The sequence below is a fragment of the Numida meleagris genome, chromosome 1 (genome assembly GCF_002078875.1).
Source record: "Numida meleagris isolate 19003 breed g44 Domestic line chromosome 1, NumMel1.0, whole genome shotgun sequence".
Classification (NCBI taxonomy): domain Eukaryota; kingdom Metazoa; phylum Chordata; class Aves; order Galliformes; family Numididae; genus Numida; species Numida meleagris.
In genome coordinates, this window is record NC_034409.1 from 6,940,108 (window position 1) to 6,956,408 (window position 16,301).

At 48.7% G+C, this 16,301-nt stretch overlaps 1 protein-coding gene across 7 annotated transcripts in view; it reads right to left on the minus strand.

The window, feature by feature from the left end:
* FRMD4A (FERM domain containing 4A) overlaps positions 1 to 16,301 on the minus strand; it is a 207,750-nt gene that overhangs the window by 25,833 nt on the left and 165,616 nt on the right. For all 7 annotated transcript variants that reach the window (XM_021384406.1, XM_021384405.1, XM_021384404.1 and 4 more), the window contains 3 exons: positions 12,957 to 13,033; positions 8,835 to 8,973; positions 3,043 to 3,184 (listed from right to left, as the gene is read on the minus strand). In XM_021384406.1, the coding sequence (XP_021240081.1) occupies positions 3,043 to 3,184; positions 8,835 to 8,973; positions 12,957 to 13,033 (358 nt within the window). The remainder of the gene's footprint in view (positions 1 to 3,042; positions 3,185 to 8,834; positions 8,974 to 12,956; positions 13,034 to 16,301) is intronic.

A 16,301-nucleotide genomic window follows, 5' to 3' on the forward strand; every position in this document is an offset into this window, starting at 1 on the left:
AGAGGCAGTTTAGGGTTCCAGCCAGCAATAAACCAGCAACATGACTCCTTGCTAGCTAGGAACACTGCAAAGCTCTTACGGCATGGACTGCTTCAAAGAAAAAAATCCATAGCAGACCTCACTCGATTTCATCCCAATAATTATCTGCTGGTTTTGATCATGGTTCATGCCAGTCTGAAAGCAGAGCTTTCATTCGTGAGCAAATCTTGCCCTAAATACCCAGAGATGGCTCAGAAGATCCTTAAGCTAAATCCTGGCAGCCCTCTGTTTTGGGCAGTCCCTTCAAAGCTGAAATAAGGATAAAACTTACAACTGTAGTGGATGCTGACTGAGACTGAGGGCCTGGGAAACACGGAGGAGCTCAGGCTTTGGTCCTGAATTGCGGTGACCACAGGAAGTCATTGTTCCAGCAGAAGGCTCCACTTCCCCTCTGCTGTGTCTCGAGACTGTAAGTGATGCGGGCCAGCGACTACAAAGCTCTGCACAGCTAGATTTTGGATAGTGAGCGTGGCAGCTGTAAACAACAGCCATTATTTCCTTGCAGTCTTGCTGCATATCCAGGGGAGACATGGCAACTTCAGCATGCTCCTCGTGGCAGGGACAGCCCCTTTGCTGAGGAGGAGTAAGATGAAGAGAGGAAACGGCTACAAGTAATTTCCAGGAAAAAAGGGAAGAGAACAGCAGCAAAGTGGAGGCAGGAACAGCAAACAGATTCAGCTCTGCCCTTGTGATTTTAATTCACTCAGGGTATTTATAGCATGGAAATCCACTGTGGCCACTTAATCATTCGCACTTATTCTCTCCAGCACACAGGCTGTACCACGATAACCCATCATTGTTGTGACTGTGTGCCGATAATGTCCCACAATGGGAGGAAACACAAGGGCTGGGATGGAGCCAGTGACTGTGTCCAGCAGGACAAGCAGTGAATGCCCCATCCCGTTCAGTTGGGCAGGGCTGGGTCACTCTGCCATCCAGGCTTGAGTGAAGGGGCTCTTGGAGCAGAGGGATCTGGGTGACCATCCAGGGTCTCCAATACTCTGAGATCTGCCCTCCTATGGCAGATGCCTTCTTTCTACACTTCCCTACCTACAGAAGCATGCTTCTATGTCCAGAAGGCACACAGGAGCTGCAAACCCTGCAATGCTCCTTAACATCTTAGGAAGAGTCCTGTTTCCACAGCTGGTAGGACCTAAAAGGCAGATGAATCTCACCTGGAGTGAAACATGCCTGCCTGGCCCACTGGCAGCACCTCAAACAAGACAGAGTTTTGCACAGTCCTAGCTAAGCATCGACACAGACTGATTCACCTACACAGGTCAGAAGAAACGACTCATTTGAGCAGTGAACTCTGCACGTGTCTGGTTGCTACTGCAATTCTACTGAGTCTGCAAAACCCATTTTCAGCCAGAATGGGTTTGAGAAGAGAGCAAAAAAAACACAAAAAATAAAAGTAAGGGTAGCTGGCTGTTTGAGATTTCTGTCCAGGTGTTGGCCTTACTAGAGCTTTTTTGGGCCTGATTTTCTGCTGTCTTTCACTTTGCTGCTGCTCTTTCCCAGAGGGAGAGCAGAAGCAGACCCCCATGTTTTTTTTCCAGGAAGGCTACAAGTTAGTGTATGAACATAAAAACAGGGTTACTACCAAGTAGCAATCACAAAATTGGGAATGGTGCCCAGGAGGCTGAGATCTTGGAAAGACCTTAAGAACTTCCTTGGGGTACTTAACGTTATTTACTTTCCTCCAGGAAACCTGGAAAAAATGCCAAACAAAGAGCTCCAACAACCTGACACCAGGCTGGGAGCTGCTCAGCTACTGCATCGCTCCCTGAGCGATGGGAGGTACAGACGGTGGATTGTGTGCTGTGTCAGGAGGACCCAAGCAGCAGAAAGGCATCTCTGTTCACAGGCAAGGCAAGGAATTGCACAGCAGGCAGCTCCCGAGCTCAGGAGGCGTTGAGCATTTTAACCCCTTGCTTGACATTTTCCAGGCAGGAGAGGGTGGTTTTTTTGTACGGTGATGCAAGGCTGACCTACTGCATCAAGGTGGGTTCAGTTTTAAAGTATGTGCGTTCTTAGGCGGACTCTTTCCTTGGCAAGCACAGGAAGGTTATTCTCTGCTGTTACACGTCTCATCACAATTGATTTCGATAACTTGATGTAACAGTTAGCAGAGGACGTTTAATTGACTGGAACTGTTAATTATACTGATACCAGCACCTTTGCCCTCCTGAAGAGCTTATCACCTGAGCAGCTTCAAGCTTTTTGCAAACAATCAATCCTGGAGTGTTTAGCACTGTTCTACACACAGCTTTACCTGTTCAGACTGACAGAATAGTCTCAAAGAAATACAGACAACTACCTGACTCCCTTTCCCTGCTCCTTCTCTTTTGAAGCTTCATCTCTCCCTCTTATCAACTTCTCTTGATTTTGTTTCACCGATTACGTCCTCCTCATACAGGAAGGTGCTCTAAGGCACAGAAAGAAACCTCTACCTCCCTGGCATTAAGTTGGTGGAGGGTGCCCGGAAACAACTCTTTTGGGCCTGGGGCACCTGGCAAATTCCTGCAACAGAGAGGCAAGGAAGGTGTGCACTCTGTGAAGAAGCCACCCTGCCTTGACAGTGCTGAGGGATGTCATCAGTTCCCAGCCTCAGCTGGGTTCAGTTGGTTGACAGCTTCCCCACAGCCGATTGGGAACTGCTTCATGGACACATCTGCCTTGGGCAGCAAACAGCCTGAGATGAGCTAGGTGCCACAGGATGATTACAGTAGAGACTATGAAGAGAGACCAGATCTCAGCTAGGAAATGAGAGGCTTCCTGTGGCCAAGAGGAAACAAGCAGCTGTAATGAGAGATGGGGAGCTTGTGTCCTGTGCTGAATGTGGGGCAATATGCTGAGAGATTAGACTTACACCTGGACAGACAGAAAGACTAAAGGGAAGTGATATCCACTTCTGCAGTGCAGCTTCTGGCAGCTCCCCATTATGTTATGACCACAGCCCTTCCCACCATATTCTTTCCATTTACAGGATGGAGGACCTACCTGATGACAGAAGACTCCCGCTGCTGCCGCTGATAATTTTCCCTTTACTCCCCATATTGGCCAACTTTGAGGTCTTCAGCGTTCCAGTTTCGGTCAGGTCTATTGCAATCTCACTCAGGCTTCTTGCAGCATGAATCTTGGACTGGATATGGACAGAAGAGTTAGTAATGATCTAGCACTTCTTTGAAGCTCACAGAAGCAAAAGTCATTTCACTGTGCCAGGAAACAAACCCCCACAGCAAATTAGGATTATTTTGCAAGAACTGAAGCAATCCAGAACTGTATTCATGACTGCACTTCTTACATTCTTTAGTGGGCGCAATTCTGGCATCGCTTCCTGTTGTTTGTTATTTTCTCTGCTTTGCCATGGACATTTTTCCCTCTTAAAGAAACTATGTATAGATTCACTTTGTTACCAAATACAATAAGAAACTCAGAAATGCTACTGCATGAGCTCAAAGGCTAAGGACCACCTCTAGCATCTAAAAGAAGCCAGGAGAGGCTTTTCCAAATCTGCCAGGAGCTTTGGACCAAATGAGGACATGGCTTAAATAGGCTCTCATGAGAAGCTGCAATGAAATATTGGCAGGAAAATATGTTCCAGTTATGGTCCAAACTAACAGGTAGCACGCAATGCACCTGCAGTGAGAGAACTCTCCAAAGCATTATTATTACTTGAGTAAGAAAACAGCCAGCCCCAGCTCAATAACTGGCTGTGCCAGGACGAGGAATCAGACCTTGTACACCACCACAGGTCAGCAATCTAGGCACACCCTGGGGAAAGTAAACCTGCATACTGCATAAACCTAACTTAGGAGAGAAAGACTTGACCTCCTTAGATGTCAGCCTTTTTCAATTCGTTAAGGAAAAAATTGAGACAATCAGATGCCCTGAAAGCTCAGGTGAGATAACCTCACAATTTCCTGTGTTAGAGCTGTGAGCTTAGCTGTCATTATGCCCCACTGAGCCAACAGAGGCAGAAATCTTTCAGTGCAAGGGATTCTGTGGCACTGAGCAATGAAACGATGCAGCCACTGGCTGCAGGGTTGGGCTCATCCAGTCCTAGAGGCTGCCTTGCCTCTTCAAGACAAACCTCACTGTTAGCAATTTGCCATCTATCTCCAGTTCATGCTGCTGATAGCATCTTAACATGATGCTTGCTTAACGTGAACATGAGGATCAAGCACACTGATCAAGGCTGCTGGGGAAGGCCCTTCAGTTACAGCCCTAGCACCACTGAAAGGATGAACTCTACATATGATGGCGTTTTGGTGACCACAATAATTTTCCAGACCTTTTTCTGAGCAGTATAGCATTTGGATCACCTTAAAATAGCAACTGCTATATCAGAACAACCTCCTAGTCCTGCGTCTTATTTCCAACCAGGGTCATTTTCAAGTACTTCAGAGAGACGCATAAGGAAACATTTCATTGAGCCACTGTGGAATAATGAAACCTTTTGCTCAGTAGGGTGCTGAAGGCCCAGTCTAAGACTACCAGAAAATTCACCTCAGAAATGCCAGAAGAGACTCTCAGCTTGAGTTTTATGTAATGGACAGACTGTTACAGTGCCAATGAACCAAAAGCAGACCAACACCTATGTACCAGCACATGATCTGTTCCCACAGGAACTAACATGAGATGAACCTGCAGGGAAAGTTGGCTTTGATGGGGTTTTCAGCATTCCCTCACATCTTCAGAAAGGAGAGATCGTTCTAACAAGAACTAAGGGTGAACTGATGGCTGAATGCTCACCACTTTCGGCTCTGTTACTGATTTGCTGTGGGGCTTTGGGAAAGACACTTAAGCTTAAGTTCCTAGCTATTCTCTGCCTCTGTTTGCACATCAATGAAATAATAATGGAAGTAAAACGTCTCCCTGTTGCACACTGTGTTTCTGAGATTAATTTAAGACTGCAAACGAAGATAGCACTGGGAGAGCCTCGTACTGAAAGCACCCACAGAAGTACTATTATAATTTGATATTATTGGGTATTTATAGGCTTTGTTATTACCATTCAGAGGTAACTGAAAGCCTCACAAGCTTATTTCCGTAACGACCCTAAGAAAAAAGGGTGTGCACCCACTCATTTGAGTGCAAAGGCAGAACTACCTGCCAATGTATCTCAGCAGATCAGGCAAACAGTACTGACCATCTTAAACTAATGCTACAACTAGGCAGACACCTTTCTTTTCCAGCAGCTCTCCTCCAGACTCAGCACAAGGAGAAGGGTAAGACGCTTTCTGCTTCTTGATCTGAAGTTTCTGGTCAGAAATGAAATGCAACAAGGTTTGTGTAGGATGTTCTCCCAGTGGCTCTGGAAGAGGAAGGCCGCTGATTTATCCAACAAGATTTCCGCCTGTTGAGTTTTGATAAGGAGCCTGAGCATGACCTGCTGTTATGTTGCAATGCCAGATCTTTGGAGGCAACAAGTCTTCGGGCTGCTGCCATCCTGGTGATTTATTCCCTACAGATGCGTATATGCTGTATAACCCTACGGCTATGTAGGGTCATGTATACTTCGTGTAACCCCAGGAATAGCCATAGTGGTCAAATCTAACCCATTATACTGAGTCTTTGCAGTGGATGTCTAGGAAAGGCTATAAATCCCAAGTCTGCACAGACAGATCCTGTCCTCCCACTCCATGAGGCCGCAGATTTCCTGCATTTGTAGAATCATTACAGTGACAAATCCTGTAGTTTATTTCCACTCATTTCCAGACTGCAGATTAGAGCATGCTCTGGCCCTACCTGTTTGACCAGGCACTAACTAAAATGCTGAGTGAAGGCAATGAAGCTGGATGCTGTGGTCCTGGCCGGCATGCTGAGCCAGCAGCAGCTGGAAGTATGCCTGAAATCGGACAACGGAAATAGCAGGGTAAGACCAAAGCCTGACAACCCTGGAGCCTGGACAGAAGAAAAGCAAACCAAAAGAGAGCAGAGAGGGGATCAGCAGGGCAGTATGGAGGAATCACAGAGGGTGCAGCCCAAACCTGCTGAAGGTGGCAGGGAATGCTTTACAACCCTGCCACTTAGCGGGGATGGAGCATCTCCTGAAGGGAACTGGGTGAACTTTCCATGCTGCTCAATCCCTGCAGCCTCCGCTGCCTCCAGCAATGCCCATCAGTGTCAGGTGGTCTTGTTTTGGACAGGCACTCATCAACAGGAGAATCAGACCAACAGCTCATTTCATACAGGCCACTGAGCAGCAGCTTGTGCAAGGCCTGGGCAAGACTTTGTACCGACAGCATAATAGCGGAAAGCTAGATTACATCCCATTAGCACTCCCTTGGGCCTTGCAGTCCCTCTAGGCAAAAAAAAAATTTAAAGCACTTAGTGCAGACCTGCCAAGTCTCATTTGCACAGAGGAGACAAGCTCATTCATGAGTCATCTCAAAGCATGGGGCCAAACTGATCCCCAGTGCTGTTCTGACAGGGTCAGAGGGCGAAGGAAAATCCATCAGTGAAAAGCAAGAGTAGATGGACACCAGGGATGAATTATCCCCCTCTCGCTTGCAGTGATGGGGTTTTGCTGCAGGTGTTTCTGCAGGATTTTCTGAAAGCCTGGGTCTATTTTCTGACAGTTCATTGAGCCAAAGAGCTCCGTGCTTGGAGGAATGTGCTACTGGAAATTTCCATAAAAGGAGACTTCTCAAAGCTTCTGGGCCAAATGTTTGATTGACTCAGTGCAATCAATAGAGCAAAGACACGGCTTAAAGTCCCGATACATTTGTCTACTGAAAAAAAGAAAGCTGACAGGAGTTCTGCATGCTGACATGTTCGCTCAGAAAGCTGGGGATCTTTTCAGACTCTGTGTTACACTTTGACTGCAGAGAGAGACACACAGAGCCAGCAGGGAATGAGATGCTGGGAACTTGGCAAGCTGGCAGCAGTTCAAAGCAGGGTGAAGCTGCAAAGAAAGTTGGGTCCTCACTTCCTCGCAAAAGGGTCAAAATCCATGTGAGATGATTTCAGTTCATTTTAAACTCAAGTGAATAGACTTTTCCAGTGGAGCTGTGCAGAAGATCCAAATCCAGCTGGTGCCCAGTTATATGAGCATAGATTTCAAGCTTGCTCCATCAAGTATGTCTTAACTCCTGCCACAGAACCTAACCACTGGAGTGACGGCTCAGTTGAGATCAGTTCCAGCAGGCTTTTTCATCTCAGTTTGTTTTTATTTTTTTTTCTTTTGTCAAAACCATGTGAAATGCCAAGTTTGGACATAAAAGCAAGGAGTATCTAAGTTGTGCTTTGAAGCTGGGAATTCATCTGAAGTGAGGACTGAGATTTAAGGGGATGCAAGCCCACGTGACCTGAAACTCAAATAAATGTTTGCTTGAGCCCCTAAGAGTTGAAACAAAGACATTTCACATTGCCTCACTCTAGCAAATTCTTTACTGGTTTTCAAAAGCAAAGCACACATGGATATAGTGTCCTGAAGTGACCAGAGAGATGAATTGAACACATCACTTAAAATTGATGGATCTATCAATCTTGGCAGTGTCATGTCAAAGATGAGGACAACAGACTAAAACACCAACTCCCTTCAGAAAAAGGGACAAAAATATTTGTGTGCCTTAACTTCAAAGCCTCAGCATGACCACTGGGATTATTGTGACAAAGCACTCTGACATAGCCCGGGACGTGACAGATTGACAAACGAGGGCTGGTAGGTGGTGCTGCCTGTAGGAGTGTGAGAGAGGGGAGATCAGATTGAAACACAATCTGCCAACAACAAAGGAAGTGACTGAAGGGAAGTCCTGGGCATCTAAAAGACCCAGTTTCTTACCAAAGAAATGGGAGGAGCAGGGAATCTCCTTTTGTTTCTTGGTTTCTAGAGACCTAAATACCTTGCAGCTAGATCTGCCGACCCATCTGGCTAAAAGCAAAAAAATAAACTTCTGTTTGTTTGCTGAGTTGTTTTACTGAGAGCAACAGAGAGAGTAATGTATTGCCCTGGTAATGCTGAGTAGAAATAGGAGTCAGAAAACTCTTATCTGCTATTGGGTGAGCTTGCAATTTTGTCCATGTTCATGGACAGGTACCCATTCAATGCAATATTTATCTTATCTGTACAGTTTTACACCAGCATGCTCATGTGAAGAGGGCTGTCTGCATGAGAAGTCTTTCTTCTGTCTCAAAGTGATCTTAAAGTGATCAAAGCCATCTCCTCCTGCTCTGGGTATGCCTAAAATTACTGCTGGTGGAAGGAATTAGAGGGAATACACATACTCCTTTGGTTTCAAGGTGGTTTCTTTTGTGTATTGAGCAGCCCTTTGTATAGCATCACAGCAAGACAGCAGCTTGTAAGGCCAGGCTGTCAGCATCCTGCCTCCCCTCTGCTGTGAGACTCTGAAGGGAGAGAAATAAACAACATCCTCTACCCCTCATTTCTGGGAAAATACAGTGGTAAAAAGCAAGGGATAGCAAGGTGAATTCAGAGGCAGGTGTAGTCTGAAGCTACTTTAGACTGACTTACTGGAGTTCAAGAACCAGAAGGCACGTGGAAATCATCCAGACAGCGACATGACTCTATCTGCCTGCAAACTCTGGCTTCTCCAATTTGGCCATAGTTCAGTACAACTTTCTCCTCAATCCTTGCTCCCACAGACATGAATTCACTACAAATTCTTTTAGCCTGGCAAAAGTCAGCATGTATTTTGAGTTACTTTACCTTGTTTTGATCTCAGGTGGTAATAGAGGGCAGCAGAGGAGCCACTTCGGCCTTGCTGGGGCCATGAAAGCAACTCACCCATACCATACATGCATTTCTTAACTTCCAGCATGCTTACCTTGCTTTGCTTTCTGTCCAGGTAGAACTGATGTTGACTAATGGCCATAGCCCAGATAGACTTTATCAGTGCTGGACAGGCGTACCATGTATGCACAGCGATGCCACTATGCCCAAAAGTCCTCCTGGTCACAGATGCCCTAGAGAAGAGGAAAGAATGACATGTTACACCATGGTTTCTTTAGGTACATTCTGCCACCGAAAACAACCACAGACCTCACAGGGAAAGGCGCTATCTTTACTGAGTGCACCCTTGCACTAATGGGGAAAATGTTTAGAGAACAGTGGTAAACTGCTACTGAAGTCAAGACAGCCTTTACTTTAAAAGTTAAAACGCTCCGAAGGCCTAGCAGTAAAGATCATCCAGTTTATCCAGTTTGAACTGGAATCCTGTGTTCAGCTGAGCTGATGCTGGCCTGTTATGTGTCCCAGGGGAGATACTAACGCCCAGCCAAGCCTGGATGAATCCTGTGTGTCTCATCACACGCTGAGACACCCAAGGCCAAGTCCTCATACCTTCCAGCACCTCTGGCTTTGGATGGTGGATCTCAGATATTAGGACCCTGGTGATTACTAAAGAGCCATGGGATCAACAGCTGCTTTAGAGAATGAGGAAGAAACTCTTGAAAAAACCTTGATTTTCTCACTTGTAAATGGAAAGAGTAGGACTTGCCATATGGTATGGGAAGCTGTGAGGCTCAGAGAGGGCTGCATGGTGCCCTGGAGAAAAGAATGCTACTCAGCAATTAGCTGAGAGAATATAAAAACAGGAAAAATAAGAGCTAAGTATTTCCTCTTTGGGACTCCCAATTGTCCTCAAATATTAACAAAAAATACAGGTTAGGTTTCCCCGTGCTTTCACAGCTGTACAAAACTGCCCGATTATTCTTTCCTATCCCTCAACTCTAACCTTCTAGCACAGTTCTTGACACTGGCACGCTGCTGGATAAATACTGCACAAGCTCACAGCATCCTGGTATGCCAAACTCCTCCCACTGAAGGGACACAGCAGTGGCTGGAGAAAACCAAGCCCCAAATAAATGAGGTTCTCCTCTCCAGTCTATTAAGAGCATAAATGTGAGCAATGGTACACAGGTTGGGTCAAAAACAACAGAATCACAGAATATCCCGAGTTGGAAGGGACCCATAAGGATCATAAAGCCCAACTCCTGGCTCCACACGGGAACACCCAAAAATCAGATCACAGAAATGTGATGCTTTGGTTATGGTCTTTCCCTCAGGGATATACACTGTGAAAAGAGTCCAGTGCAAGAGACAGCCTGGGGAGCAGGGCATGCTAACAGAGGAGTGCCAGCAGGCCCTTTGTGCCATGCAGATGTGGAAGTGACAGCGCAGGACAGCCCAGGAGCTCTACTGGGCAGCACAAGAGATGGTTGACTCTTTTCCCAGTGCTCTGAAGTGCTCAAGTCTGCTAAAAACCACTGGTTCCCCCTCTGTATCTGCACTGCCCACCTCTCCTCTGGCACGGCTGTCCAAAACTGGAGGTGAAGGCGGAGGTAAAAAGAAGTCGGGACAGAGCAAAGAATGAAAGAAAACTGCAGGGAAATGTGAACTGCTGGCCAGGATTTGCTTGGGAAATCGATGAGTTCTTGTGTCAGGAACTTTTCAATGCTGCAAAATGTGTTATTGTATCAACTCGTGGAGGCACAAATTGGAGTGAAATTTCTCAGAGCAAACAGCCACAGCCAATGCAAGCAAGGTCTTAGGCAATAGGGGATCTCATGTTTCAGCATTACCATCAGCTGAGCCTTTTCTATGCTACCCCGTGCAAACATAGCAGGAAACCTTATGCCGCCGTGAGTAATTGCTGTGAGAAAACTCTCCATGGGTGCAGCAGGATGGAAGCTGATGGCCGTGGTGGTGAGGATGAGCACAGGGCTGCCTCATCCCCATTGCTGGACAGCGAACGAAGACAGCGCTGGGATGAGAGGTGCTCCTGGAACTGAGACTGGAGAGGGGATTCTGAACGCTCTGTGTTGATTTAAGGTACACAAATCACTGCAGCACATTGGCATATAAGGTTCTGAGACATTCAGGCACCCAAACATGGGCTGGACCTTTAATTCTGGTGCCATCTCTTTCATTCCAAACTTACTTCTTTTGAACTCTCAGAAGCATATTCTCCAAATCATTCATTTTCTCATCTTAAAAGCAGTGATTTCTGATGTTTTCTTTTCTTTCTGGGATCTCTACATGCTTCCTGTCCAATTTGTAGATCCTGTCAGGAAGTCTGCAGACTTGCTCAGCGATGTTGAGTTGCTTTTCACAGCTGGCTTTTGGGAGCCCATGAGAGATGGCTCATGGGTGCTTTTTCTGTGACTTTCCTCCGCGCATGCCACATGTGCTATGGATTTAACCCCACCGTTAGAAAAATGCACAACTGCCCTCCTTTACCGGATAAGTAGCTGAGACGAAGAGAGGTTAAGTGGTTTGCACAGGACAGGAAGCCGCAGGCAGAGGCAGGGCTCAAAAACATGCATTGTGCTGCCCAGCCGTGGCCACAACCATGGAGTGAGGCTTGCTCTCCCATGCCTGCGAGTGTGGCTTTGCTGACTCAGGCTCTGGTTTGGCTACACGGAGAGGAATGCAGAGAGCACTGTGGTGGCTATTCCTCCGCCTCCATACACCAAAGAGGAGTCCGTCCCTCTTGGCTAGGAGACTGGCTACAACCTGAGCCGCGCTCCCAGCACGAACAGCTCTGTCGAACAGCCAGAGTAACAGTTTGACACGGATGGTGGAACGCTCTGCCTGCAAAAATTGATTGTGAGAAAGGCAGACAACAGTTCACAGCGGACAGAGCTTTGTCCTCCTGGTGTTGATTCAGGGAAACGGTGTCGTGGAATAAAAAGAAGCAGCTCTCCCACATCATTAATTCCTATCATCCAAATAAATACAAGTGACACACGGTTGGAAACAGAAGTTCCCCTGCATGGAACACATGCATGACACAGAGCTAGCTGCACATATGATGACTTGAACGTTGCAGAGCTGATTGCTCTCCCTGGGAATTGCTGCTTACAGGAAGCGGCCAGCTCAGCGTTCAGGGGCTCCTTGCTGCTCGCAGCCCACGTTCCTGATGCCTTGCTGCTGATGGATGTTTGGTGGGGGAAGAAGCACACCACCCCCAGCTCCCACTGCTGGAAGGTCTCCCAAAATATCCTCAGTGTTGGGAACTCACGTTGCTAGATTTCATGCGACTATTTACATGCTTAATATTAAGCAGATGCTTCAAGGCTCTGCTGACCTGGAGCTGCAGCCTGGTTTGAGTGGCTTTCTGCAGTTTTTGCTTTGAGATAACATACCTATGGTATGGATACAGGCACCGTTATATTGGCGTGACCACATTCACACCAGGGTAAATACATACAGAAACTGCATGCAAAATTTTCCTAACACAAATACAGATATTACTAGACAGATGGGCACAGGAAACAGGTGAAACAGGATCACAGCATCAGCAAAACACGCCAAGAGCAGCACCACATCAAATCGGTCAAGGAAGTGAGTTTCTATCAGCCCTATTCATGTTTAATTTAAAAGCAGAACGTTGATTTTAGTGACAATAACTTACAGAGGAATATGCACCCTGGTCACTGCCTGCAGTAACCATCCACTAACACCAGCGAGTAGGTGTGCAGACTGCAGGACTGGATGCAGCACAGTCACTTGAACTCGCCCTCTCCCACTTTAAGTCCAAAGTAACAAAAAAGGGTCCTGTGCCAAAAAGACTGATGGGCTCGCATCCAGCCTGCCCGTAAACCTCTGGTACGGTGCCATTCCTTTCCGCTGAACTCTTGAATATTTATTTACAAGGGAACGTGCGAGTACAAAATCCGGCGCCCATCTCCGGGAGCCAGCGGGGGAGCACGCCAGCCCGCTCCCTGCAGCGGGACCCCGGGCTGCACCGCGAGGCCGCAAAGGAGCGAAGGAGAAAGGAAAACACAACGGGCATGTGCCCACCCGAGACAGAGGGAGCATTCCCCGGCTCGCTGCCTTGCCGAAGGGTGGTTTGGCTGCGAAGCGCAGCGAGCCCCAGACCACAGCGGGGGATCCCGCTGAGCCCCGCAGCCCCCGGCTCCGCACGGCACGGCACGGTTCTCACCTGCGAGGATCGTGCACCTCCACCGAGAACTTCTTCTCGCGGAAATAGAGGTTCTCCAGCTGCCTCCATTGGAAGATCTGCCGGGAGAAGGAGGGGGGGTGAGGCTCCTCGGCGCTAAGCCCTGCCCGCTCCCTGCCCTCCGCCCCGCTCTCTCTCCCGACGCCGCGCCGGGGCTGCCCCGCTCCGCCCCGCTCCTCTCCGCCCCGCCCGGCTCGGCGAGGCCCCGCTCCCACCGCAACGGAGCGAGCCGGGAGGTGGGGATGCATGGGCGCACCCCTGCGTTGTCAGCTTGCCCCGCACGCTTTCACTTTACGGATTAACTACAACGTGGAAAAGTTACAGGAAAGCGGGGATTCGGCCGCTTTCTCCTGCTTCCCAGGGTGCACAACCGATCCCTCGGGCTTTTGCAGCGCAGAGAGAGCTGGCGTGCCGTTGTAGGGCAGCCCCCAGGGCGGCTCGACCCTCTGCGCTGCGAGGAGTGGCAGGGCACTCGGCGCTGCGCCCTGCCTTTACTGCCTTGCTCGCACTGGCAATCGGAAGCAAAGCGGTGTGAGTTTATCTCGGGTGCTGACAGCGCTCGTGTTGGCGGTGCCTGGGGGTGGAGGAGGGCTGCAGCGTGCCAGCGGCTCTCCGAAGCACAGGAATCAGCAGGTCGTGTTATTCTTGCCTCCCTGTAGGGATCCTGCTACAGCAGGGGCTTGGACTTGATCCTCAGCGGTCCCTTCCAACCCCTGCGATGCTGTGATTCAGTGGTTCTGTTTCACAGGCGCGTCTAAAAGCACCACGCTGCCAGAATGTTACCGCTGAAGGGGAACCGGAGGCACTAAGCGAGGCACGGAGTGACCTGCTCCCCGATGCCCTGGCTACTGAGTAAGCGTGGGCAGGACTCGGGGACTCAGCCTGCCCTCTGAGTGTGCAGCTCCGGGGCACCGGGACGCCACAGAGGCTGCGTCTCGCTGCCCTTACCCACGCCTTGCGCAGGAGTCCCTGCCACGCAGCAGCCCCAGGCGGGAGGGAGGACAGCGTAGCAGCAGCAGTAGCACCGTGGTGACTGCAGCCAACACGCTGAGGGCAGCTCCGCCAACCTCCACATCCTTTCAAAGAATTGAGCCCAAATCCAAACCCTGGCTTCCAGGCTCTACATCCACCCGCGGGCATCCCCGCACTGCCTCTCGCTCGGGGCTGGTCACCTCTGCTGGGAGCAGAGCCAGCAGAGCTCTCCCTGATTTATGCTCCCTCTCCCACTACGAGCAGCTTCTGTTGAGTTCCTGTCCGACCCCCAAGGAAGGAGCTGACTCCTGCCACGCTGAGATAAGCCGCTTGCCAGTGTCAGCGCTCCGAGAGATAGGTAAACAGGAGGCGTGATTTGATTTGCACTGATTAGGCTGCTAGCGGAAGTGAAATCTAGAAAATAAAGCAAGCCACAGCGGGGACACAAGCAGTTACTCCTTGCTAATATTCTAGGGCACCAGGATTGCAAATAGTTACGTTGGTAAAAGTTTCCAACCAACGGTCGTCTTTTTGTTTTCTATTGCTGTTGTTGTTGCCTTTTCCCCTTCTACAGCTGGATGGAAGGGTGCGGGCTGTGATTGTCTGTGTCCCCTTCAGGGCACTCAGTGTTCCAGGGCTGTCCGCATGGTCTGAGTGCAGGGAAAGAGGAGGCCAAGAGGGATGGGCAGATCAAAGGGCTGGATTTTAAACTCTCCTTAGAGGACTGATTTATTCCTCGCATAGAAAAATGAATCACTGCATAAAAGACGTAATCACCAAATGGAACATAGAAATACCCCTTATTTTACCCACTGAGAGAGGACAGGCTTGGGGTGAAAGGGTTAAGCTGGGAACTGCTATCTGAATGCAGAGTCTGTCTCCCCTACAGGCTCTCAGCGCATTTCAGCAGAGCTTCAAAGGCAAGAAAAGGAAGTTTGGGGCCCAAACTCCCACTGACAACACCAGGGGTCAAGCATGAGACTGCCACGTGGGCCTCTGAAAGCGTCCCTCCGTGCTTGCAGATGCCCATCTGTCCATGGGGAGGGTAACGCAGTGTGTGCAGAGGACGTGTCCGGGAAGCGCTCAGACATGTGGAACACATAAGTGTCTAAAAAGCAGCAGTTCACACCCTTTGGAATACATCCCTCTGTCCCCGTGTCCCCTGTTGTCATTTTGGCATGAAGTAGGAATTTGAAATCCTTTTCGAAGCCGTTGGCAGCTGTTCTGCTTAGGGAGTTTGTGCAAGAAGCAGCCCAGGTGGATGAGATGCCTGTGCAACCCATTCTCCTCCGTCTGGGACGGTCCCCTATGCGCTAATCCTGCCCTATTCTTCCTCTCTGCTAATGAAACTCACAGTGCTCAGCTCATTAAGTGCAGCTACGTTTCCCTCCCATGATTAATTCCAACTGTCCAAACACAGCGGCTCTGGGGGAGCTTGCAGCCAGCCAAGTGCAGGCGCCGAGTGCTATTTCTCATGCCCCGGGGTGCCCCATGTGGCCCTGGATGCTGCCCCAGGAGGGAGTGAATGTCACTTTACAGCTTGAGTTTGGGTCTTTTTTCCACAGCACTACTCTGCAGGACATACGTGTGTGTTTTACCATTGCCATAACTCCCCCTTTGCTGCCCAAATATTACGCTGCGGCCTCCCACTCGTTTTGCCCATACTGATCTGAGAGGTCTCACTCTCCTACACATAGGGAATACAGTCTGCAAAAATGTGAATACCCACAAGAAAGTATCTGCTTTCTTACTGGCTGATCACAACCTCTCAGGAGAAACAATGCCTAATCTCTCCCTGTAGCCAGACCTCCTAATGTAAGCAAGCTGTTCCCTTCACCAGTTGCCTGGCTTACGTATGGTTTCAAATTGATTTGTTAATTCAGTGACAGATGCACAAGGTGCCATTAGTGGGTCTTAAATGGAAGCGTAATTTTTACCCATCAAGATCCTTTTACCACACTGGTGCTTACAACCTTCACTGGGGAATAAGAGCCACAGCAGTGAGCTGGTCATAATTTCAGCGCTGTCTTGTGGACATGCAGCTACAGCAGAAACACGCAGGTTTTGGAGTGCCAGCTTTAGGGCTAGCTTCAGCCAGAGCATCCAAGTTCACAGCAGATTTGCTTTTTCCTACAATGAGGCTGAGTGTGGGAGTTGTATTGTTGAGATGGACAGTGTAGGAATTGAATGTTGCTTCTGCATATAGAACTAACAAGATTCGTACTTTATTTCGTGGTCTCTTTATTGATACTAATAATTCTTTCTGGGGTTCTCTTTATTTCATTGAAAGGGGGGTCTCTGATTGTTTTCATCAACTATCCTTTAGATATTGATGCATGCTTAGTAAGTAGATGA